The 24,100-nt window shown below is 35.6% G+C and overlaps 1 protein-coding gene across 21 annotated transcripts in view; it reads right to left on the bottom strand.

Annotated features, from left to right (window-relative positions):
- EMSY (EMSY transcriptional repressor, BRCA2 interacting) overlaps positions 1 to 24,100 on the bottom strand; it is a 105,725-nt gene that overhangs the window by 31,093 nt on the left and 50,532 nt on the right. For all 21 annotated transcript variants that reach the window (XM_054524841.2, XM_024255629.3, XM_024255632.3 and 18 more), the window contains 3 exons: positions 22,821 to 23,075; positions 6,185 to 6,334; positions 3,414 to 3,584 (listed from right to left, as the gene is read on the bottom strand). In XM_054524841.2, coding sequence (XP_054380816.1) covers positions 3,414 to 3,584; positions 6,185 to 6,334; positions 22,821 to 23,075 — 576 coding nt within the window. The remainder of the gene's footprint in view (positions 1 to 3,413; positions 3,585 to 6,184; positions 6,335 to 22,820; positions 23,076 to 24,100) is intronic.

Here is a 24,100-nt window from a genome sequence, read left to right as displayed (position 1 = left end):
TTTTACTATTCTATTTACAGATTCTAAAATCACCTGACAATCTTGGTCTCTTAGGTAATGTTTTATGTTGCTTTGCTCAAAGAATGAACGGATGAAAAAGTGCAAAAACAATAGTTCCTTTCCTGGACACTGTACTAAAGATTAGGAGAATTAAAGTTTTGCTATTGTCACAGGTTCTCATAATGTCCTCAGAATCAAGGTAGTGAGTTCAACTCTGAAGAATCCAATATAATTATTCATCTAACCCTCAACAAAGCTCACAAAAAAAGTTACAAATCTGATAATCTAACGTATACACATGTAAATAAATATTTGACCCTATAAAATATGAATTGGCCGGGCGCAGTAACTGACGCCTATAATACCAGCACTTTGGGAGCCCGAGGCAGGTGGATCACCTGAGGTCAGGAGTTTGAGATCATCCTGGCCAACATGGTGAAACCCCGTCTCTATTAAAAATAAAAAAATTAGCCGAGCGTGGTAGCAGGCGCCTGTAATCCCAGCTACTCAGGAGGCTGAGGCAGGAGAATTGCTTGAACCTGGGAGATGGGGGTAGCAGTGAGCAGAGATCACACCACTACATTCCAGCCTAGGTGACACAGCAGGACTCCGCCTCAAAAAAGAAAAAAAAAAAAGATATGAATCAACTATAAAGATAGTCATGGCTTCCATTTAATTGCTTGTTCTAATAAAAAGAACAAAGTGATCTTTCTAGAAAGTACTTTGGAAGCATTAACTTGCATTCTAGGATATTTATACAGAAGAAGTAAGAATTCCACAAAATAATTTATGTATAATAATGTTCGTCATAGAATTATTTATAATGACACAGACACACACACACACACACACACACACACACACACACACAAGACAGCCTATAAGCAACCTAAAACTTGCTACAATAAGAAAATGGTTAAATATGAGGGGGGTTGTCAAACTACATTTACTAGCATGGGAAAATAACATTACTATAGGAAACACGGATAAAATCTGACTATATTAGATCCCAATTAAAAAAATATATATATATATATACACGCACGCACACACACAAACACTTTATACAAACAAATGAATAGAAAAATGAATAAAAAGAAATATACCTAAATTTTAACACAGTCCTATGAATAGTAAAAATCAAAGGTTTTTAATTTTCTTTGAACCTTGCTGTAGTTTCCAAATTCCCCCACCATGAGAGGGAAAGTACCTTTTTTAAAGCCTTCTAGTCTTATAGCTAGATGTTTGAGTGTATTTTAAGAAAAGAGCCAGGCACGGTGGCTCATGCCTGGAATCCCACCACTTTGGGTAGCCAAGGTGGGCAGATTGCTTGAGCTCAGGAGTTTGAGACCAGCCTGGGTAACATGGCAAAACTCTGTCTCTAGAAAAAATACAAAAATTAGCCAAGCATGGTGGTGTGAGCCTGTAGTCTTAGCTACCTGGAAGGCTGAGGTGTCAGGATTGCTTGAGCCCAGGAGGCTGATGCTGTAACGAGCCAATCATGCCACTGCATCCTAGCCTGGGCAACAGAGTGAGACTCTGTCTTTAAAAAAAAAAAAAAAAGGAAAGTACTTCTTTTTTGTTTGGGGAAGATGGGACCCTAGGAAAAGCATCTGCTCATGGATGAAGACAGAAAACTGTGTAAATTCATTCAACCAGGCTTATCAGTTTACTATAAATAGGCAATAAAAGATTTTAAAACTAACCTATAATCCCAGTATCATGGATCAACAATAATATTATAAAATAAGAAAATTGTCTTTATAAAGAATAGTGAGATGTAACACAAGGATCAGTTTAGAGCAACCAGAAGAAGAGAAGTTCTTTGGAATAGAAGTGTCAGTGAAGCAGAGATAGAGACATAATGAGCACCACACAATGAATAAAGTTGTTTAAACTGTATGCCAAGTATATCCTATAGTGCTGGAAAAGTCTCTACTCACGTACACTCATGCACTTGAAGTAGCAGCTAACCATGAATGGTTTTATAATTCAATACAAAGATGGATAACACATTATACATGTATAAGATATATAAATTTCAAATGACATCTCTGCTTTTAGGAAAATGTGCTTGCTTGTACTGCTCTAACCAGGTACAAAGCAGCTACATTATGAATTAGGTCTGAAAATAGAGGACTCATGACATCTAAACATTCCTTCAAGCTATATGAAACTATAAATTCATGTATAAGTAAAGAAAAATCCTTAAGGTCATAAAAAACTACCTACCAATGAAATACAAGATCCCTTTTTGACAAATGTTTAATTGAGTAAGTGCTTTATACTATGTAAAGATATTGTCAAGTAATACATTACAATTTAAGTTTTAACTGTTATTTAAAGTATCCTCTTAAAAGCTAGAGTATGATGATTCTTTCCCTAACTGGTTTCACCCTCCTCAGTCTGGCAAACATTGGATTTTCTCACTTACACTTAAAAGTAGAGCCAAAATTAACAGCTTTAAATATAACACTTTATGCCAATATCACGCTCTGCTTTGCTTTTTTTTAACTCCCTGAGTTATCAGCAACATCAAATTACTACCAGGAACTTCAATCCCTTGACTTTAAAATGTTAGAACAACTCACCTGGGGCATACAAAATATGACTTGTCTACAAAAATGGTAGACAATTAAAGTCTACAGTCTTGCTTAATCAGAGATTATTTACATCATTTTAATTAAAAATAATAATCGATGAAAACAGATGCCATTTTAACATTCCACATTAGGGTCCACAACCCAAGAACTACAGAGATTAATGAGCCAATAAAAACCAGGTATGGTTTCAATATACCAATAAATAGGCAGATGGTTGGCTTTCACTATTAAAGTAAAATATTTCTGAAAAGCAAAGTTAATATAAATGGCAAAAGGCAAATAAAGTATTTAAATATTTTTATTTTTAATAAACTAAAGTGACATCAGTAATTGAAATTATGAGATATGTTCCCTAAAACATATTCAGAACAAATAAGAGTTCTTCCACTTTCTAACTCTAATTGGTCTTGGACAGGTCAATTTGATCTCTCTAAACCCAAATCTATCTTCATTTGTAAATTCAGCACAATAGCAACCACCTCAAGAGTTGTTATGGGGTCTGAATAGGTTGACAAATAGGAGGATACTTTGCAAATGAAAAATCTCTATGCAAATTTAAACTATAATCTTTCCACTCTGACTAAAAGCAACTAAAGATTCTTTCCATTTTAAAACTATCAAAAGCTTTATATGTGAATATTGAATATTAAAACTAAAAACTTTACTTAATCATGAAACATAAGGACTAAAACAAAGCTTTAGATTTCTAAGTAAAAATTGAGATCAAATATAATCCTTCAATGAAGTAAGTTTTTTTTTTTCTCTCAATGAAGGCCACCTATACCTTTAACATATTTCAGATATACCTACCAGAAACTATATTACTGCTAATTATCTTGCCCCCCAAGGTAGCTAATGATTTGGGTACTACTGTAATGATGCTACCACTCGTAGTTTTCACATAGGTTGCAGCTCCAGGGGTTGCAGCCATCCGACCAATGGATGGGCTCACTGTTGGCCGGGTATAGGTTGCTTGTGTGCCTATAGAAAGGGAAAAGCCAAAAGAAAAACTTGTCATTGCTTACAGAAGAATGATAATTAATACAATTTAACTGTAATTCAATATAATCTACATTGCTATAACTTGAAAATGGAATTTCAAGGTGTCAAGACATTAATTTATAATTTTACAGCCAGTTTTCAACACATATAGCAAGTACTACAGCCAAGTCAATTTAAATTAATTTTACACATAAAATTTTGTGATGTGTTGCATCAAATTACTAACCAAAGAAAAAGTAGAGTTAACTCTGTTCCCTTCTTCCACTACCCTTCTTCTACTAGTTTTATGCCAAAAGAAACAAATTTAATCATCTTTCCTGCCAGAGTATTTTAGATATTTCTGTCATAGATTTTAAGGTCTCTGCATCTGTTTTATACTGTCTTAGTGCCAAACCCAATGTTGGCATTGAGCAAATAAGGCAGTATTGTTTGTCTAAAGTTTTACAAACTTTCATTGCTTTGTACTCTGCTACCCTCTAAATATACGTCCACCTTTTAAAGGGTTGGTTATTCTATCATTTTAGTAAAGATTAAAGTTAAAGCTGCCTAGTAGAGTTGCCAGGAATATTTCTCTTTAGCCTAAAATTTTCTCTATTTACCTATTTCCTCAACTTTAGACCTGTTAGACTATTTTTCTTCATGTGTCTCAAAAGATTTTATACCCTTCCCCACTATTTCTAACACTTTTTTCTTTTCTCCAAACAGGAATTAAAAGCTATGAGTCTGTTGTGGTTTCTTACAAATCCAGTAACTCAGAAAGGCTATTCCTAAATTAAGCATCAATAGCCTTAGGGAGAATGAAAAAAATATGACTAAGATAACATCATCTTCACTTGAAGAAATCTTTCATGATAATCAAATTCACGGACCACTTTGATAACCATTTTCAATACTCGCCTCCTCCCCCCCAAAAAAATGCCTTTACCAAGTTATTCACCTTTGAAAAATACAACCATCCCCCAAAAAGGGAGAACGGGAGGAACAATAAAAGTAGAATTAGTTTAAATTGGTTATAAGCATACATCTGAATGAAAAAAAAAAAAAACCCCACAAAACTAGTGCAAAGTAAATACGCTATATGGATACATAGTTTGAATTTGGCAAATTACATCTGAAAAAATTTCAAATTAAGTTTTTGTTAAAAAAAGAAACGCTTATTATAACACAGACACGTAAATAGACAAAATATTATTCTTCACTACTTTTCCATAACATAAAGAATCATATATGCATAACACTGTTATCTATTTAGAAAAGTTTAGGGGAAGTATGATAAAAATACTAAAGAATAATAGTGTTTAAAAGCACAGGCTTTGCATAGAGACAGAAAGTAGAATGGTGATGCCAGGGACTGGAGAAAGTGGGGAAATGAAGCATTATTGTTAAATGAGCACAGAGTTTCAGTTTCGGAAGATGAAAACGTTTTGGAGATAGATGGTGTTGATGGTTATACAACAATGTGAATGTACTTAATGCCAATGAACTATATATTTGAAAATGGTAAATTTCATGTTATATATATTTTACTGCAATTTAAAAAACAAAAGAAAGCATAGGTTTTGGAGTCAAACTGGTTCAATCCCCAGTTCTGCCTCTTTTTGGCTACGTGACCTTGGGCAAGTTGCTGAAAATGGAGATAATAAAGCCTAAAGGAGAGGAAGTGCAATGTTTGTAAAGACCTTTACACACTGGCCAATAAATGACAGTTTATAAGCTTGAGACAGGTATCATTTTACACTATTTAAATTCTGTCATCTAAATGCTAGCCATCCTCAAAAAGTTTGGTTAAAGAGTCATACATTTAAAATAACGGTAATGGCTAATTATAATATTAATAGTGACAACTATTGAGCACTATGCTGGGGACTTTCTACATACTTGATTTCATTTAGTACTTATAATAATGTTATGGCATAGGTATTATTATCCCATTTAAATAAACAAGGAAAAAACCAAAAACAAATAAACAAAGAAAAAGATTTAGAGAGATTAAGTAATCTGCTCAAGGTCACATTTTAGATAGTGTTACTATCCAAAATGTTCAACACTGTCACCTCCTCCAGCATATGCTGGTTGCTTGCCCATCAGGGCACAATACCACTCTGTGCTTTCCTCAGTCTCAGTAACGCTTACTAAACTGTAATGTAACATATACTCTTCTCAACTTCATCAGAGTGAAATCCTTGTGGGTTGGGACTGTTTTAACTCATTTAGCAAATCCTGACTGAACACCTACTTACAGACTAGCTCTATATATGTGGTAAATAAAAAGGATATGGTCCCTTACCCTCATAGAGCTTATGGTCCAATAAAAGGAACAATATCAAACAAATCAATATACAACTAGATACGTAAGAAATTATGGGAAGTGCTATAAAGGAAAGGAACAAGGGATCATTAGAAAGAATAACAAAAGAAAGTTAACGTCAGGGCAGTAGGGGTGTGAGAATCAAGAAAGGCCTCTCTGAAAAACTGTCCCATTAATCTCTATATCCCAAGTGTCAAGCATATTGCTGGTACAGAGAAACTCTTTGATGAATGTATGATGAATAAATGAACTGATGCTCAAGAGAACTTACCAGTAGGAGTGGTTACCAGTTTAGTTGTCATAATTGCACCATTACTGCTAACCACCATAATAGGGGAATTGCTACTGGTGGGTAGAGTTGCTGTCACTGGTTTGGGTAAGATTTTACTTGGTTGAACCTGTTGTGTGATGATTTTAACACCTTTGAAAGAAGAAAGATAAATCTCAGCACAAATTATTTTTAAATACATGTCCCTTATACCAACCCAAGAGGGCAGTAGTCACACACATTTACTCAGTCTTGTCTAAAGAGAAGTTTTTTTTAATACTGATGAAACTCTAAACTTTTATTCCTCAAATTCCTATTTTTCTTAGTTTATTTCTCATTTCAGAAATGCAACTAAAACATTGCATTAACAAAGTTCATAAAGAAAAACAAATATTTTGTCTATGGTTGTGTTATATAAGAGCTTTCAAACCAAATTATCCACTGGACTTGACTTTACAGGCAAATAATCCTTTCCATACAAATACTTAGGATGAAAGGACTAGCATAAGAGGTCAGAAACAAAAGGTAATGTGCTTTTATGTATCCCCAACTTCACCAAAATATTCGCACAACTCCTTAAACTTACATAAAAGCTGCTGAAAAATATAAAGACAAAGAACATTTTTTGTTTGAATTTTTTAACTGCCTTCTTTTAAAATAATTTTTAATAACTCACTTTGTCAAATACAGGATACAAAAAAAGATACATTATTATTCTACCTACACAAAAAAATGTGTGTGGACAAGAACTTGAAGGTGACAGGCAAAAATAAAATTAAAGTGCTAGGGTGGTGATGTTATGGTTTTTTGTTTTTTTTTTACATTTTCTAAATTTTTCTTTATAATGCCATAATTGTTACATTGACTTTCCAAACATAAACATTCTTTTAACCCTTTTCCCATTTAGAAAAAAAGAAGTGTAGCTTGCTGCCTGCATTCATTTAATTTTATATAAACATACTCTTTGAGGCTGAAACAAATCTGAGTGATTTTCAATGTGAAAATAAAATATAAAAACTGTTTTTGAGAACTATGTTAACATCACACATAGGAATGCTAGCTTCTAGGATTTGACATTTTCAGCAACTGAGAATTACTATACTTTGTAAACGGAAATACCACTACTAAAAACAGAATGCTATAAATAGAATAATGTCTTTTGTTTCCAAAGTCAATATACTAGAGCAATGCAAAAATAATAATCAAAGCAAGATATTTCCCGGCAAAGTTATCTTGGGGTAAATGCTACAGCTGCAAGCACCACCAGCAAGTATTCTCAGGGTAAATGAGAAAAGGGTTAAAAGAAAATTTCCTATGCCAACTATAAATTTAAATTGGTAGCTAAGGAAGGAAATTTTTGGTAACACTCTTTCCCCACTACTATCTTCACTGAAATAATTCGTGAGTTAAAATATGTTGTTATAGACAACTAACAATTATATTACTTTTTGAGATGGTGATTTAGGTTAAGACATTAGGAAGCAAACAGATCTATTTATTTAACAGCCTTAAATAATTTTAAATTTCTTGTAGCCAACAAAGTTGTTAAAATTATGACATCTAAGTATATAATTAGACAAGCTACATAATCTCTGTGACTCAGTGTCCTCATCCATAAAATAATTCTATTAGTATATACCTCATAAGGCTGTTGTTAAGATTAAATAAATCACAACTGTAAAGTTCATAATGAACAGTAAAAATTCAGTAAATAATTATTATGGAAATGTTAAGATTCTGATTATAATAAATCTTAAGCACTGAGGTTTGTGGGGGGAATAATTTCTAGTATTTATTTCATTAGTGAATTACAGTTATTATTATTATATTATTATTATTATTATTATTATTATTTTGAGATGGAGTCTCACTCTGTCTCCAGGCTGGAGTACAGTGGTGCAATCTCAGCTCACTGCAACCTCCACCTCCTGGGTTTAAGTGATTCTCCTGCCTCAGCCTCCTGAGTAGGTGGGATTACAGGTGCCTGCCATCATGCCCAGCTAATTATTTTGTATTTTTAGCAGAGACAGGGTTTCACCATGTTGGCCAGGCTGGTTTTGAACTCCTGACCTCGTGACCCACCGGACTTGGGCTCCCAAAGGGATTACAGGTGTGAGCCACCAGATCCGGCCAGAATTAAGTAATTCTTAAAGCACATATAAAAAGGAGTTTCTAAAGAAATAACCACACAGAGAAAAAATTAAGATAATCATAAAATGACTTTGCTCAATTATATGCAAATAAGTTTAAAATCTGGATCAAATAGGTAATTTTCTAGGAAATTATTACTTATCAATATTGACCCCAGAAAAGAGAAAAAAATGTAAATAGACAAATTTCTACAGATAAAAATTTCAGGAGCTGTACCCCTTTGCCAAAAAGTAGCAGGCTCAGATAGTTGCATCGGAGAATTCTACAGTCCCTTAAAAAGAAAGTAATTCCAGTGTACTTAAAGCCATTCCAAATATTGATATCTGGCATGGCGGCATGAGCTCTGCTGGCCCCCTAACCCAATGAAACTGATAAAAATTATAAAACAACCACCATTGAAAGGCTCCGGAAATGGTGCCAAGGGCAAATAGTAAATGAAAAAACATCTACTCAAGAAAATCTCAAAAAATTCATTGAGAAAGGCAAGATCTGTGGTATTTAAACCAAGAGCATTTCCTCCTTCCCCACTACTAGCTCAGCAAGGGGGACATTCCATTCCAGATGGCTGCAGTGAAGAAGAACTCGGGATTCCTTCTCTGCCAGCTCTCAGTTGAAAGGTTTTCTTCTCAGGAGAAACCAGACTTCAGATTATATCATCCTGCCCTCAGCTACCTACCGCTAAGGCTAAGTTCTGGGCAAGAGCAGTATGGATGTGAGAGCTCTCTTATTCTGCCCAGCCCCCAGTTTGTGGACAAAGCTCTACCTTGGGCACAGTACCACTGAGTATACTGAAGTACTGATAGCCCTTGCCCTGGCTTGTGAGGCAGTGACTCTACCACCAAGCGAGGCAAGCTGTGAGGACCTCAGGCTGCTCCCCAACCCCTTACCCCGACTCTGTGAGCATTCAGTGCCTAAAGCAGGGGTCTGTCAGAGAAATCTGTCACTTATCCCACCCTAGATACTTCCTATTTCTGCAAGGTTCTAGTTTCTAAGGTCTGTATCAACGGCATTTTTATTTGTGAATCAATTATTACATTATACTATATTAATTAATTTTAGGCAAGGTCTTGCTGTGTCACCCAGGGTAGAGTACAATGGTGTGATCATGGCTCACTGCAGCCTTGAACTCCTAGGCTCAAGCAATCCTCTTGCCCCAACCTTCAGAGTAGCTGGGAATACAAGCATACGCCACCACACTCAGCTAATTTTACTATTTTTGTAGAGATAGGGTCTTGCTTTATAGTCCAGGGTGATCTTGAACCCTGGCTTCAAGCAGTCCCCCTGCCTTGGCCTCCCAAAGATCTGGGATTACAGGCATAAGCCACCAAACCCAGCCAGTTTATTAATTTTATTAGAGACAGCGTCTTGCTCTGTCACTCAGGCTGAAGTGCAGTGGCATGATGACTGTATCCTTGAACTCCTGAGCTAAAGCAATTCTCCCATCTCAGCACCCCAAAGCACTGAGATTATAGGCATGAGCCACTGCACCTGGTCTATGTTTTATTTTTTTGAATGGAGAAAGCATTCATTAAAAACTGACCAGTATAAAAAGTTAGAGTGAATAACTTGTCCTCTTTCCTTGTCCTCTGTCTAGTTCTCCCTTGCCATTAACAAAAGCTTAGTTTCTTATATATTGTTAGAGTCTCCACAAATACAAGAAAATTTAAACATGGATTCTTATACCTCCCCTCTTTACACACTTGTAAAACATAACACATGCACCTTGCTTTTCCCCCCACCTTTAACAATGTATCTTAGAGATCTTTTTAATATAGTCAGTACATAAAATTAAATTGATTCTTCATTCTACAGTGATATAGGTATACCTTGTTTTATTACACTTTGCTTTATTGTGCTTCTCAGTACTAGTGGTTTTTTTTTTGTTTGTCTGTTTGTTTTTGTTTTTTGTTTTTTTGAGACGGAGTCTCACTCTGTTACCCAGGCTGGAGTGCAGTGGCGCAATCTTGGTTCACTGCAACCTCCACTTCCTGGGTTCAAGCAATTCTCCCTGCCTCAGCCTCCCGAGTAGCTGGGATTATAGGCACCCACCAACACACCTGGTTTATTTTTGTATTTTTAGTAGAGACAGGGTTTCATCATGTTGGCCAGGCTGGTCTCGAACTCCTGACCTCCAGTGATCTGCACTCCTTGGCCTCCCAAAGTGTTTTTTACAAATTGAAGGTTTGTGGCAACCCCATGTCGAGTAAGTCTGTAGGCACCATTTTTCCAACAGTGTGCGCTCACATTATGTCTGTGTCACATTTTGATGATTCTCACAATAACTCAAAGTTTTTTTTTATTATTATATCTGTTACTTTAATCAGTGATCAGTGATCTTTGATGTTACTATTATAATTGTTTTGGGCCACCACAAACCATGCTCGTGTAAGACGATGTACTTAATCAATAAATGTGTGTGCTCTGACTGCTTCACAAACTGGACATTCCCCCATCTCTCTCCCTCTCCTTGGGCCTGCTTGTTTCCAAAGACATAACGATATTGAAATTAGGCCAGTTAATAAACTTCATTTCTATGAAGGCCAGGAGAGTGAGGAATCTGCAGAAGAAAAGTTGGAAGCTAGCAGAGGTTGGTTCATGAGGTTTAAGGAAAGAAACTATCTACAGAATGTGAAAGTGCAAAACAAAACAGCAAGTGCTGATGGAGAAGCTGCAGCAAGTTATCCAGTAGATCTACCTAAGATCATTGATGAAGGTGGCTACACTAAACACCAGATGTTCAATGTAGACAAAATAGCCTTTTATTGGAAGAAGATGCCATCTAGGACTTTCATAGATAAAGAAGTCAATGCCTGGCTTCAAAGCTTCAAAGAACAGACTGACTCTCTTGTTAGGGACTAATGCAGTTGCTGAGTTTAAGTTGAAGCTGATGTTCATTTACCATTCGCAAAATGCTAGGGTCCTTAAAAAGGATGCTAAATCTACTCTGCCTGTGCTCTATAAATGAAACAACAAAGCCTGGATGACACCACATCTGTTCACAGCATGGTTTACTGAATGTTTTAAGCCCACTATTGAGACCTACTGCTCATAAAAAAAAAAAAAAAAGACTCCTTTCAAAATATTACTACCCACTGACAATGCACCCAGTCAGTCACCCAAGAGCTCTGATGGAGAAGTACAAGATTAATATTGTTTTCATGCCTGCTAACATAACATCCATTGTGCAGCCCATGAAACAAGGAATAATTTCAACTTTCAGGTCTTATTAAGAAATAAATTTTAGGCTGGGTGTGGTGGCTCATGCCTGCAGTCCCAGCAATTTCGGAGGCTGTGGCAGGTGGACTGTTTGAGCCCAGGAGTTTGAGACCAGTCTGGGCAACACGGTGAGACCCTGTCTCTACAAAAAAATTTTTTTAAAAAATTAGCCAGGCATGCTGTGGCTCATGCCTGTAGTCTCAGCTACTTGGGAGGCTGAGGTGGGAGGACTGCTTGAGCCAGGAGGTTGAGGCTGCACTGAACTATGATTGTGTCACTGCATTCCAGCCTGGCTGACAGACTATGTCTTCAAAAAAAAAAAAAGAAAAAAAATGCATTTTGTAAGGCTACAGCTGCCATAATGATTTCTCTAATGGATTTGGGCAAAGTCAGTCTTCTGGAAAAGATTCACTGTTCTAGATGCATTCAGAACATTTCTGATTCATGGGAGGAGGTCAAAATATCAACATTAATAGGAGCTTGGAAGAAGTGGATTCCAACCTCTATGGATGACTTTGAGTGGTTCAGGTCTTCAGTGAGAGAAATAACTATCTTATGATAAAACTTGACTAGATGAGGAGTTGCTTCTCATGGATGAGCAACGAATATGGTTTCTTGAGATGGAATCTTCTAATGAAGTAATAGTGCCCTGTCCTGTGGATGTTGTTGAAATAACAACAAACAATTTAGAGTATTATATAAACTTAGTTGATAACGCAATGGCAAGTCTAAAAGATTGACTTCCATTTTCAAAGAAGTTCTACTGTGGGTAAAATGTTGTAAAACAGCATTCCATGCTACAAAGAAATCTTTTACAGAAGGAAAAATCAATCCATGCAGCCAACTTCACTGTTGTCTTACTTTAAGAAAATGCTGTAACCACCCCAACCTTCAGTATCCACCAACCTGACCAGTCAACAGCCATCAACATTGAGACAAGACCCTCCACCAGCAAAAAGATTACACCTCTCTGAAGGCTCAGATGATCATTAGCATTTTTTAGCAATGAAGTATTTTAAATTAGGGTATGTACATTTTTTTAGACATAATACAATTACACACATAATAGCAGTATAATATAAACATAACCTTTATATGCACTGGGAAACCAAAACTTTGGTGTGACTTCCTCTGTTGTGATATTCACTTTATTTCAGTGGTCTGGAACTGAACCTGTAAATTCTATAAGTATGCCAGAATCGTAATTTATGTAATGAATCCCCTGTAAGGTTGTTTCCAGTCTTTCTTTTTTTAAAATTCAAACAAAACGCAGTGAATAAGCCTATATAGTGTCATTTTGTATGTGTATCTGTAGGATAAATTTCCAGAAGTATGACTGCTATGTCAGTTTTGACAAATACTGCCAGGTTTTCATCTTATCAGGATTTTCGATTTATTTTCCTACCAGTAATGTACATGAGTCCCAGTTTCCTCACAGTACCCCCTTCCCACCAGTATATTTTCAAGCAGTTGGATTTTTGCCAATGTGATAGGGGCGGGTGGATGTTATCTCAGTATTTTTTTCATTTTTCATTTCTCTTATTGAGAGTGAGTTTGAGAAACTATATGTTTTAGTGCCCTTTGTAATTCACTTTTTGTGTGCTATCTGTATCCATTTTCCACTTTCCTATTGGATCAATTTCTGGGAATTGTTACACTGTCAGGATAATTGGCATTCTGTGCATTTCATAATTTGCAGATTTTTTCCAGTTTGTCTTTTGACTTTATGGGGTTTTCTGTGCAAAACACTATTTGTTTATATGTAGTTGAATTTATCAGTGTGGTCTTTAATGCTCAGATTTTCCATCACAGTTTATAATTTTTGTATTTAAGTCTTTTGGAATTTAAACTGGTATGAGGTTAGACAATACAATATATTGATAACCAAATGTGATTTGAGTCTGTAATTTTCTTTTTTGTGTGCAGTGTTTGCCAGGTTTTTCTTTGAGCATTATGTGTATTTCCAAGAAAGAATTTTGGAAGTTTTTTTTTTTTAATGCCCTGGAATATTTTTTATATTTAAATTTTATTTATTTATTTAGAGACAAGGTCTCGCTCTGTTGCCCAGGCTTAAGTACACCAGGCAATTCTGCTGCCTTAGCCTCAGCTGAGACTACAAGCATATGCCACCATACCTGGCTAATTTTAAAAAAAATTTTTATAGAATTGGGGTCTTGCCATGTTGCCCAGACTGGTGTCGAACACCTGGCCTCAAGTGATTCTCCCGCCTTGGCCTACCAAAGTGTTGGGATTATAGGTGTAAGCCACTGTGCTCGGCCTGGAATTTTTTTTTCTTTTTTTGTTTTTTTTCTTTTTTTTTTTTTGAGACAGAGTCTCGCTCTGTTGCCCAGGCTGGAGTGCAGTGGTGTAATCTTGGCTCACTGCAAGCTCCGCCTCCCAGATTCACGCCATTCTCCTGCCTCAGCCTCCCGAGTAGCTGGGACTACAGGCGCCTGCCACCACACCCAGCTAATTTTTTGTATTTTTAGTAGAGACGGGGTTTCACCATGTTAGCCAGTATGGTCTCGATCTCCTGTTCTCATGATCCGCCTGCCTCGGCCTCCCAAAGTGCTGGGATTACAGGCGTGAACCACCGCTCCCGGCTGAATTTTTTTTCTTAAAGAGCTTTATCGAAATATAATTGACTAAGCATTCAATGAACACATTTAAAATGTACAATGTAATGTTATTTAATATATTCACAGATATGTTCAGCCATCATAACAAATGATTTTAGAACACTGCACTTCAAAAGGAAACCCCATAATATGATCTACTACTCCTTGCACCCATTCATTCAGTTTCCTACCCCCAGCCCCAAGTAACCACTAATTATTTTCTGTCTGTAGATTTCTGTACTTTGGACTTCGATATGAAATAAATCATATAATACGTGGTCTTCTGTAACTGGCTTCTTGAACTTAATGTAATCTTTTTGAGGTTCATCCATCTTGTAGCATGTATTAGTACTTCATTCCTTTTATTAATGACAATTAAAATTCACATTTTGTTTATCTGTTTGTCCACTGATATGAATTTGGATTGTTTCACCTATTGGCTATTACGAATAATGCTGCTGAAAATATTTGTATGCAAGTTTTTTGGTATCAGTTCTCTTGTGTATATACCTAGGAGTGGAATCTCAGGATCATATGTTAATTCTTTGTTTAATTTAATTGTTTGATAAACTGATGTGTTTTCCAAAGCAACGGTACCATTTTACATTCCCACCAGCAGTGTATGAGGGTTCCTGTTTCTCTACATCCATGCCAACACTTGTTATTCTCTTACATTGATTCTAGGCAGTCTGCTTTGTGTAAAGTATATTTCTCTGTGGTTCTCATGTGTACTTACCTGATAACTAATGATGTTTAGCATGTTTTCATGTGCTTATTGTATCTTTTATATATTTTCCCTGAAGAAATGGCTATTCGGATCTTTTACCCATTTTAAAATTGGGTTATATGTCTATTTACCATTGAGTTATAAGAGTTTATATATATATTTTTTATATGTATATATAAGCTCTTATATATCTGTACCATTTTACACGTACATGTATGGTTTTATTTCTGGTGGTGGGAATGTAAAATGGTACAGTTTATATCTGCTGGTGGGAATGTAAAATGGTACAGTTGCTTCGGATATGTAATTTGCAAGTATTATTTCCCATTCTCTGAATTGTCTTTTTACTTTCTTGATGGTATCTTTTAAAACACAGCAGTTAGCTGGGCTCAGTGGCTTCCGCCTGTAATCCCAGCACTTTGGGAGGCCAAGGTAGGTGGATCACTTGAAGTCAGGAATTTGAGACCAGCTTGGCCAACATGGTGAAAACCCATCTCTACAAAAAAAAAAAAAAAAATTAGCTGGGCATGATGGTGCGTGCCTGTAATCCCAGCTACTCGGGAGGCTGAAGCAGGAGAATTGCTTGAACCCAGGAGGCATAAGTTGCAGTGAGCCAAGACCGCACCACTACACTCTAGCCTGGGTGACAGAGCAAGACTCCGTCTCAAATAAATAAATTAAATACGGCAGTTTTTGATATCTAACTTTTCTATTTTCTTTTTGTTGCTCATGCTTTTATTATTATATCCAAGAATCCTTTGCCAAATCCAGTATGTTAGAGATTTACCCTAAGTTTTTTTCTAAGAGTTTGACAGTTTTACCTCTAAGTGTAAATGTTTGATTCATTTGAGTTAATTTTGTATACGGTGTGATGTAAGGGTCTCACTTCATTCCTCTGCACATATCTATTCATTTGTCCCAACAGAATTTGTTAAAAAGACTATTTCTCCCCCATTGAATGATCTTGGCATCTCTGTCAAAAAGCAGTTGACCATAGTTGTATGGTTTTATTTCTGGACTTTCAATTCTGTTCCATTGATCTATATGTCTTATGCCAGTACCATACTGTTTTGATTACCATTGGTTTGTAGTAAATTTTGAAATCAGGAAGCATTTGAGTCCTCTCCTTCTCTTTCTCCCTCTTCTTTTTTTTTTTTTTTTTTTTGAGACCGAGTCTTGCTCTGTCACCCAGGCTAGAGTGCAGTGGTGCAATCTCAGCTCACTGCAACCTCCGCCTCTCAGGTACAAGTGATTCTCCTGCCTCAGCCTCGCGAGTAGCTGGGATTACAGCCACGTACCACCATGGCCAGTTAATTTTTGTATTTTTAGTAGAGACAGGGTTTCACCATGTTGGCCAGTCTGGTCTCGAACTCCAGACCTCAGGTGGTCCACCTTCCTCAGCCTCACAAAGTGCTGGAATTACAGGCAGGAGCCACCATGCTGGGGCTCCCGCCTGTGATTTTTACTTCTTTTTTTTAAAGATTGTTTTGGCTATCCATATTGGTTATCCATATGGCTATCAAATTCCATATGAATTTTGGAGTTAGCTTGTCAATTTCTACGAAGAAGTCAGCTGAGATTCTGATATAGGTTGCATTGAATCTATAGATTAATTTAAGGAGCACTGTCATCTTAACAATGTTAAATCTTCTGATCTGTGGGCATGGTATGCTTTCCTATTTATTTAGATCTTTAATTTCTTTCAATGTTTTGCAGTTTTCAGAGTATACATTTTGTATTTCTTTTGTTAAATTTATTCCTATTTTGTTCTTTTGGTGCTATTATAAATGGAATTGTTAATTTCACTTTTTAGATTGTATATTGCTAATTTATAGATTTTTGTGGGTTGACTTTGTATCCTGCAACCTTTCCAAACACATGTCTCATTTATTAGTTCTAATATCTTTTAGTGGATTCCTTAGTTTTTTGTTTTTGTTTTTTTTTAATAATATAAAGGATCATGTCATCTGCAAATTGGGGTAGAGTTTCTTCTGTTTCAATCTGGATGCTTTTTTTAAAAAAATAATATAAAGGATCATGCCATCTGTAAATGGGGTAGAGTTTCTTCTGTTTCAATCTGGATGCTTTTTTTTTGCCCATTTTCTCTGACTTGAGCCTCTGGTATAATATCGAATAGAAGTGTCAAGAGCAGACATCACTGTCTTTTTCCTTATTCTTTCTATTCATAGAACTTCTTTTAGTGTCTCTTGTAAGGTGGGTCTGCTAGCAACACATTCTTGCAGATTTTGTTTATTTGGTAAAGTCTTTCTTCATTTTTGAAAGCTAGCTTTGCTGGATATAGGATTCTTCGTTGGTGGGTTTTTTATTTTTTGTTTTTTGTTTTTTTTTTTTTGCATTTCAAATGTGTTATCCAACTGTCTGCTGGCTTCATTGTTTCCACTGGGAAGTCAGTTCTTACATAACTTTATTGCAATTTCCTTGTAAGCGATATGTTGTTTTCTCTTGCTATGTTCAAGATTTTCTTTTTGTCTTTGAATTTCAGCATTTTTACTGAGATGTGTCTGTTTATGATCTTTGTGTTTATCTTATTTGTAATTTGTTGAGCTTCTTAAACATATATGTTACTGCTTTTCAATAAATTTGGAAAGTTTTCAGCCATTATTTCTTTGAATATTTTTCTTTTCTCTCTTCCCAACTCTCGTACCTCCATTATATGTATGTTGGTGTATTTAATGTCCCACATTTCTCTGAAGCTCTGTTAATTTTTCTTCATTGTTTCTTCTCTTTGTTCTTTAGCTCACATAACCTCTATTGATCGTTTTTCAGATTTGCAAATTCTTTCTTCTGCCAGTTCAGATCTACATGTGAACTCCTCTCATGCATTTTTTAGTTCAGTGACTTTACTTTTAACCTCCAGATTTTCTGTTTGGCTCTTTTTAAAAACTAATTTCTATCTCTTTATTGATCTTTATTTGATGTAATATTGTCCTCATAGCCTCTTTTACTTCTATAATCATGTTTTTCTTTAGTTCTGTGAACATATTTGTAATGGCTACTTCAAAGTACTTTTCAGTTAAGTCTGACATCTGGTTGCTCTTATAGTTTCTGTTGTTTGTTTGTTTTTCTAATGTATGGGTAATATTTTCCCGTTTCTTTACCTGCCTCCTTATGTCTTTGTTAGAAATTGGACATTTTAGATAATATACATACAGCCCTCTGTATCTGTAACTTCTACATCTTCAGATTCAAGCAACCATGGATCAAAAATATTTAGGAAAAAGACAACAAAAATAATAATACAACAGTAAAAAATAATACAAATACAGAAACAATACAGTATAACAGCTACATAGCATTTACATTGTATTAGGTATTATAGGTAATCTAGAGATGATTTAAAGTATACAGGAGGGTGTGCATAGGTTTCACAAATACTACACCATTTTTTATAAAGGACTGGAACATCCACAGATTTGAATATCAACAGGGTCCTGGAAGCAATCTTCCATGGATACTGAGGGATGACCATGCAGTACCTGGGTACTGGTCTCCCCTCACCAGGGATTTGTTATTGTTATTTGCATAGTTATTTCTTTAGTGATGGGATCAGTTATTTTAGTGAAGTCTTTTTATTCCCTCTCCAGCCCGTGCTCCTTCATCTAAGCATCTGATATTACTCCTCATGGAGGCACGGCTCTGGGTATACTTACAGTCACTTTGGGATGACAGTGGTATTAGTCTGGCTTTTTTCTGTTCTTTCCTTGACCACGCCCAGCTGTTAAACTCTATTAACTGCTGGCTGATTGCTCTGTTGTTTTCAGGAAAGCTTTGGAGCATACATTACTCTGTAATCCGAATTTTGGCTCCTTTGAAGGAATAGTTTCTGGGGTTCATTTTTGATATTTCTTCTAACCTCATGAAGGCTCTTCCCAGCTTTTATATTATCTGCTTCTTCCCTATAAACTGTCTGCAGTCTAGACTATATGTTCATTACACCCATGAATCTCCTTCTGGTTGCCTTTCACCACTTCCTTCACTGTTCTTGAGAATGCCCCTAGTCTTGAACTTCTCCATGCTCTGGTATAAATGGAGTTAGTTCCTTTGGGAAGAGATTAGGAGCTATCTGTTTTATGAATTATTTCTATCCTTTGGCAAAGTCTCTGAGCCAGTAACATTAAGTATTATATTAACATTAAGTAACAGTAAGTATTATATTAAGTAACATTAGATATGGTGAAATCTCCCTTTTTTACTAGAAAGATAAAATTATTTCAAATATAGAGTAATTTGCAGTGAAAAGGTCAAATGTGATAGGCGACACAAGTATTTTTTTTTATTGTTTTGGGTTTGGTTTTTTTTTTTGAGATAGGCTCTCACTCTGTAGCCCACGCTGGAGTGCAGTGGTGTAATCATAGCTCACTGCAACCACAAACTTCTGGGCTCAAGCAATCCTCCTGCTTCCTCCCAAGTACCTAGGACTACAGGCACATGCCACCATTCCTAGCTAATTTTTAAATATTTTGTAGAGACCAAAAAATGGTCTCTACAAAAGGGTAGAGGTCTTGTTATATTGCCCAGGCTGGTCTCAAACTCCTGGCCTCACATGGCCAACACATGTATATTGTAATACCATAAGCAAACGCTAAGAAAACAGAACAAAACAATATACTTTAAAATAATATATATATAAGTCAAGATGAAACCCTAAAAATTCTTCAAGTAAACTACAAACAGGCAAGAAAAAAGAAACAAGAAACGAAAGAAACAAACAAAATAAAATGGCACATGTAACCACTACCATATCAACAATTACCTTAAATGTAAATGATCTAAATATATAATTTAAAAGTTAAAGATTGGGGCCGGGCGCAGTGGCTCACGCCTGTAATCCCAGCACTTTGGGAGGCGGAGGCGGGCGGATCACGAGGTCAGGAGATTGAGACCATCCTGGATAACACAGTGAAACCCTGTCTCTACTAAAAATACAAAAAATTAGCCGGGTGTGGTGGCGGGCGCCTGTAGTTCCACCTACTTGGGAGACTGAGGCAGGAGAATGGTATGAACCCAGGCAGGAGGTGGAGCTTGCAGTGAGCCAAGATAGCACCCCTGCACTCCAGCCTGGGCAACACAGCAAGCCTCCGTCTCAAAAAAAAAAAAAAAAAAAGTTATAAGATTGGTTGGCCAGATGCAGTGGCTCACACCTGTAATCCTAGCACTTTGGAAGGCTGAGGTGGGCAGATCACTTGAGATCAGCATTCGAGACCAGCCTGGCCAGCATGGTGAAACCCTGTCTCTACTAAAAATACAAAAGTTACCTGGGCATGGTAGTGTGCACCTGTAATCCCAGCTACCTGAGAGACTGAGGCAGGAGACTCGCTTAAACCCAGGAGGCGGAGGTTGCAGTGAGCTGAGATTGTGCCACTGCACTCCAGCCTGGGTGACAAAGCGAGACTCCGTCTCAAAAAAAAAAGTTATTGGCAAAGTTGATATAAAAATATATAACTACACTGTATGCTGTTTATAAGAAACTCACTTCAAATACAACAATATAAGTAGGTTGAAAGTAACAGGATGAGAAAAAAATACACTATGTGAACATAATAAAAAGAAAATAGGAGTGGCTATATTAATTACAGATAAAGTATACTTTACAAGGCAATAGAACTCACTCCCCTCCAGTCAATATAGTTCTCTATTACATGCACTAAATATACTAATGCAGGCTAGTTATCATCATTAATTTATATGGCAGACTTTACAAGTTAAATTGGAATTAAATTTTAAGAATGGAAATTTTTAAAAATCAGCCTTTATATTTAAAAAAAATAGAGAATTAATTGCAGAAAAAAAGGAACGCTACATAATGAGACAGGATCAATATACCAGGAAGACATAATGTTTCTAAATATGTATGCATCAAACAATAGATATATCAAAATATAATACATGTAGCAAAAACTGAGAGAGCTGTTTTTGCAGTACTAGAATCCAACAATTAGTTGGGGACTTTATTACCCCACTCCCATCAACTGATAGAACTACTATGCAGAAAATTCAGCATAGATATAGGAGAACTGAACAACATAATCAACCAACAGAATCTAGTTGATATACACATATAGAATACTCCACCCAACATCAGCAGCATAGATACTTTACAAGCACCATGGACCACCCACCAAAGTAGAACATATTGTGGGTGAAAAAACAAACCTCAATAAACGTAAAAGAATTGAAATGATACAGAGTGTGTTCTCAGACCATAATGAAATCAAACTGGAAATCAATAGCAAAACAAACAAACCAACCCAGAAAAATCTCCATTAGAAATTAAGCAACACAATTCTAAATAATCCATGGGTCAAAGAAGTCTTACACAAAAAATTGAATACAAATGAAAACAGAACATATTAAAATATGTGGAAGGCAGCTAACACAGTGCCGAGAGAAATTTGTGACAAATGTCTTTACATAGATGGAACTAAATGTTAAGTAATTAGAAAAGAGAGCATGTCTTGAATCAATAATCTAAGTTCCCACCTCAAGAAATTAGAAGAGCAAAATAAACCTAAAGAAAGCAGGACAGAAATAATAAAGATAATAAAATTAAAAACAGAAAAGCAAAGGAAAAATCAATGAAACAAAAATCTAGTTCTTAAAAAATTCAATAAATTTTTAAATGCAATAAATAGCAAATCTGACAAAGAAAGAGAAGATACAAACCACCAATATCAGAAATGAAACAGGACATTAATATCGATCCTATAGCCATTAAAAGAATAGTAAGGAACTACTACAAGCAAATTTACACTCAAAAATTTGACAACTTAGAAGAAATGGATCAATTCCTCAAAACCACAAACTACCAAAACCAAGATGAAACAGATAATCTGAAAAGTCCCATAACTAATAAAGAAATGGAATTCATCAATTAAAAGCTTCTAAAAACAGACCTCTCCGGGCCCAGATGGCTTCATTGGAGAATTCTACTGAACATTTAAAGAATTAACATCAATCTTACACAGTCTTTTCCAAAAAATAGAAAGGAAATAAATACTTCCAAACTCATTTTGTGAGGCCAGTATTATCCTGACCAAAATCAGACAAAGGCAGTATAAAATAAGAATACTACAGACCAAAATGTCTCATGAATAGACAGACAAATTGAATCCAGCAATGTATTTTAAAAAATTATATATCATGACCAAGTGGGATTTATTTCCAATATGCAAGGCTGGTTTAACAGAAAATCAATCAGTATAATCCAGCATATCAATAAACTAAACAACAAAAAACTTAATTGAACAGAAAAAGCACTTGACAAAATCCAACACTCATTCATGATAAAAACTCCCCAAAAACTAGTAGCAGAAGTGCACTCCGTCAACCTGATAAAGAGCATCTATAAAAAGCCTACAGCTGGTATCGTACTTAATGGTGAAAAACTGAATGTTTTCTCCTTAAGATTAGGAACAAAGCAAGGATGTCCACTTTCCTCACTCTTATTCATTCAGCATAGTATTGGAAGTTCTTGACAATAAAATAAAACAAGAAAAAGAAATAAACAGCAATTGATTGGAAAGGAAGAAACAAAACTGTCCCTATTTATAGATGACATAGTTGCATACACAGAAAACCCCAAGGAATCTATGTAAATACTCTGAGAACAAGTGAGTTCAGCAAGGTCAAAGGATACAAGATCAACACTATTTTTATATACTAACAAAAAACATGTAGACATTGAAATTAAAATCATAATACCAATTATAATCACGACAAGAAAATGAAATGCTTAGGTACAAATCTAACAAAACATATACAGAATCTATATGCTGAAAGCAGTAAAACATTGATGAAAAAGTCAAAGACCTAAATAAATGAAGAGACATACCGTGTTCATGGACTGGAAGACTAAAAAAACTGGTGAATAAAGAATTACCATATCTTATAAACATTTTCCAGTTACCTGACTCCTGTTTGATTTGGATGGTAGGTTTAATACCAGGTGGCAAAGGAGACTGCTGAGGCTGTTGCTGATGAGATACTGGAGAAGGCTGGGCCACTTGTTGCTGTGTCTGCTGTTGCACTTGATATAACTGCTGCTTAGGAGACTGTTGATGTTGTTTAGGGAACTGTGCAAGAATCTGAGTTGGGGCACTCACTAAGCTTTTGGGGGAAGGAAGTCTGGTTGATGCCATTTTGATTGCTGATGTAGATACACCTGTAGAAAAGGAGTAAGGGAAAAGAGAATTTGATAGGAAAGCAAAATTAAAGTTACTTCTGGTTATTATAGTAGATAATAGTTTAAAGAATAGGGAAATCAACAAAAAGTACAATTTATTGAGCACCTAGTAAGTGTCATATAAAATGTGTGGCATCTTATATATTTGATATCTAGTCCTCAAACTCTTCAAGGGAGGTAACCATTGTTCTCAGATTTTAAAAATGAACTGATTTTCCCTTGGTGAAGAGTGAGAATGAAAGAAACAAATTATCAGACAGGATGTTCCCAGACCTGTCTCTTAATAGATTTTCTATTAGAAAATGTAGGTTCTCAATGTGAATAATATAAGAACAAAGCAATTTTATTAATTTTTGAATCTTATTTATATGTTATATATTTTTCAATTATTATTTTTCAGGTTCTAATCAGCCAGTTTAAACATAGTATCCATGAAATAACTCACATTCATCTTTTGAACAAGATAATTCCCTTTTCTCTGAGAATGGTGAAGAGGAAAAAAAAATTTCAATAAAAACAGAAAAAGTCATTTCCTAAGAACTCTGAATCATTAAATAATCACATGAAAAGTTGTAAATGGGCATACTCAACATATCCACAGCAAAAAGATTCTGATTATATGAGGTTCTTTTCAGTGGGATTCTAATATTAGCAAGCACACATAGGTAAGGAGTACTAGTAACTTTCACTAAAGATGTATGAGTTTCAGATATTCTTCCCTCTCGCAGGTTTTTCATCTGTAATTTTTCTGAATTCATCAACTATCTCAAAGGACTATTATCCATCAATAAGTTAATATTCCTAACTGAGAGGACCTGGAATATAACTCATCATATTAACTTTTTAAGCACTGCTGAAACAATAAAAAGAAACTAATAGCCTAATTCTCAAGTACTTAGGATGTTTTTTCACACCTTTCTCTACCACATCCCCACCATGACAAATACACTGTATTACAGAAAAGGTTTTAAATAATATCACGTTCTTAAGTAAAATGTCTCTAA

This window comes from Pongo abelii, chromosome 9 (assembly GCF_028885655.2).
Source record: "Pongo abelii isolate AG06213 chromosome 9, NHGRI_mPonAbe1-v2.0_pri, whole genome shotgun sequence".
NCBI classification, from domain to species: domain Eukaryota; kingdom Metazoa; phylum Chordata; class Mammalia; order Primates; family Hominidae; genus Pongo; species Pongo abelii.
The sequence above is the reverse complement of the archived record's forward strand: the minus strand, read 5'-3'. Positions and strand labels throughout refer to the sequence as shown.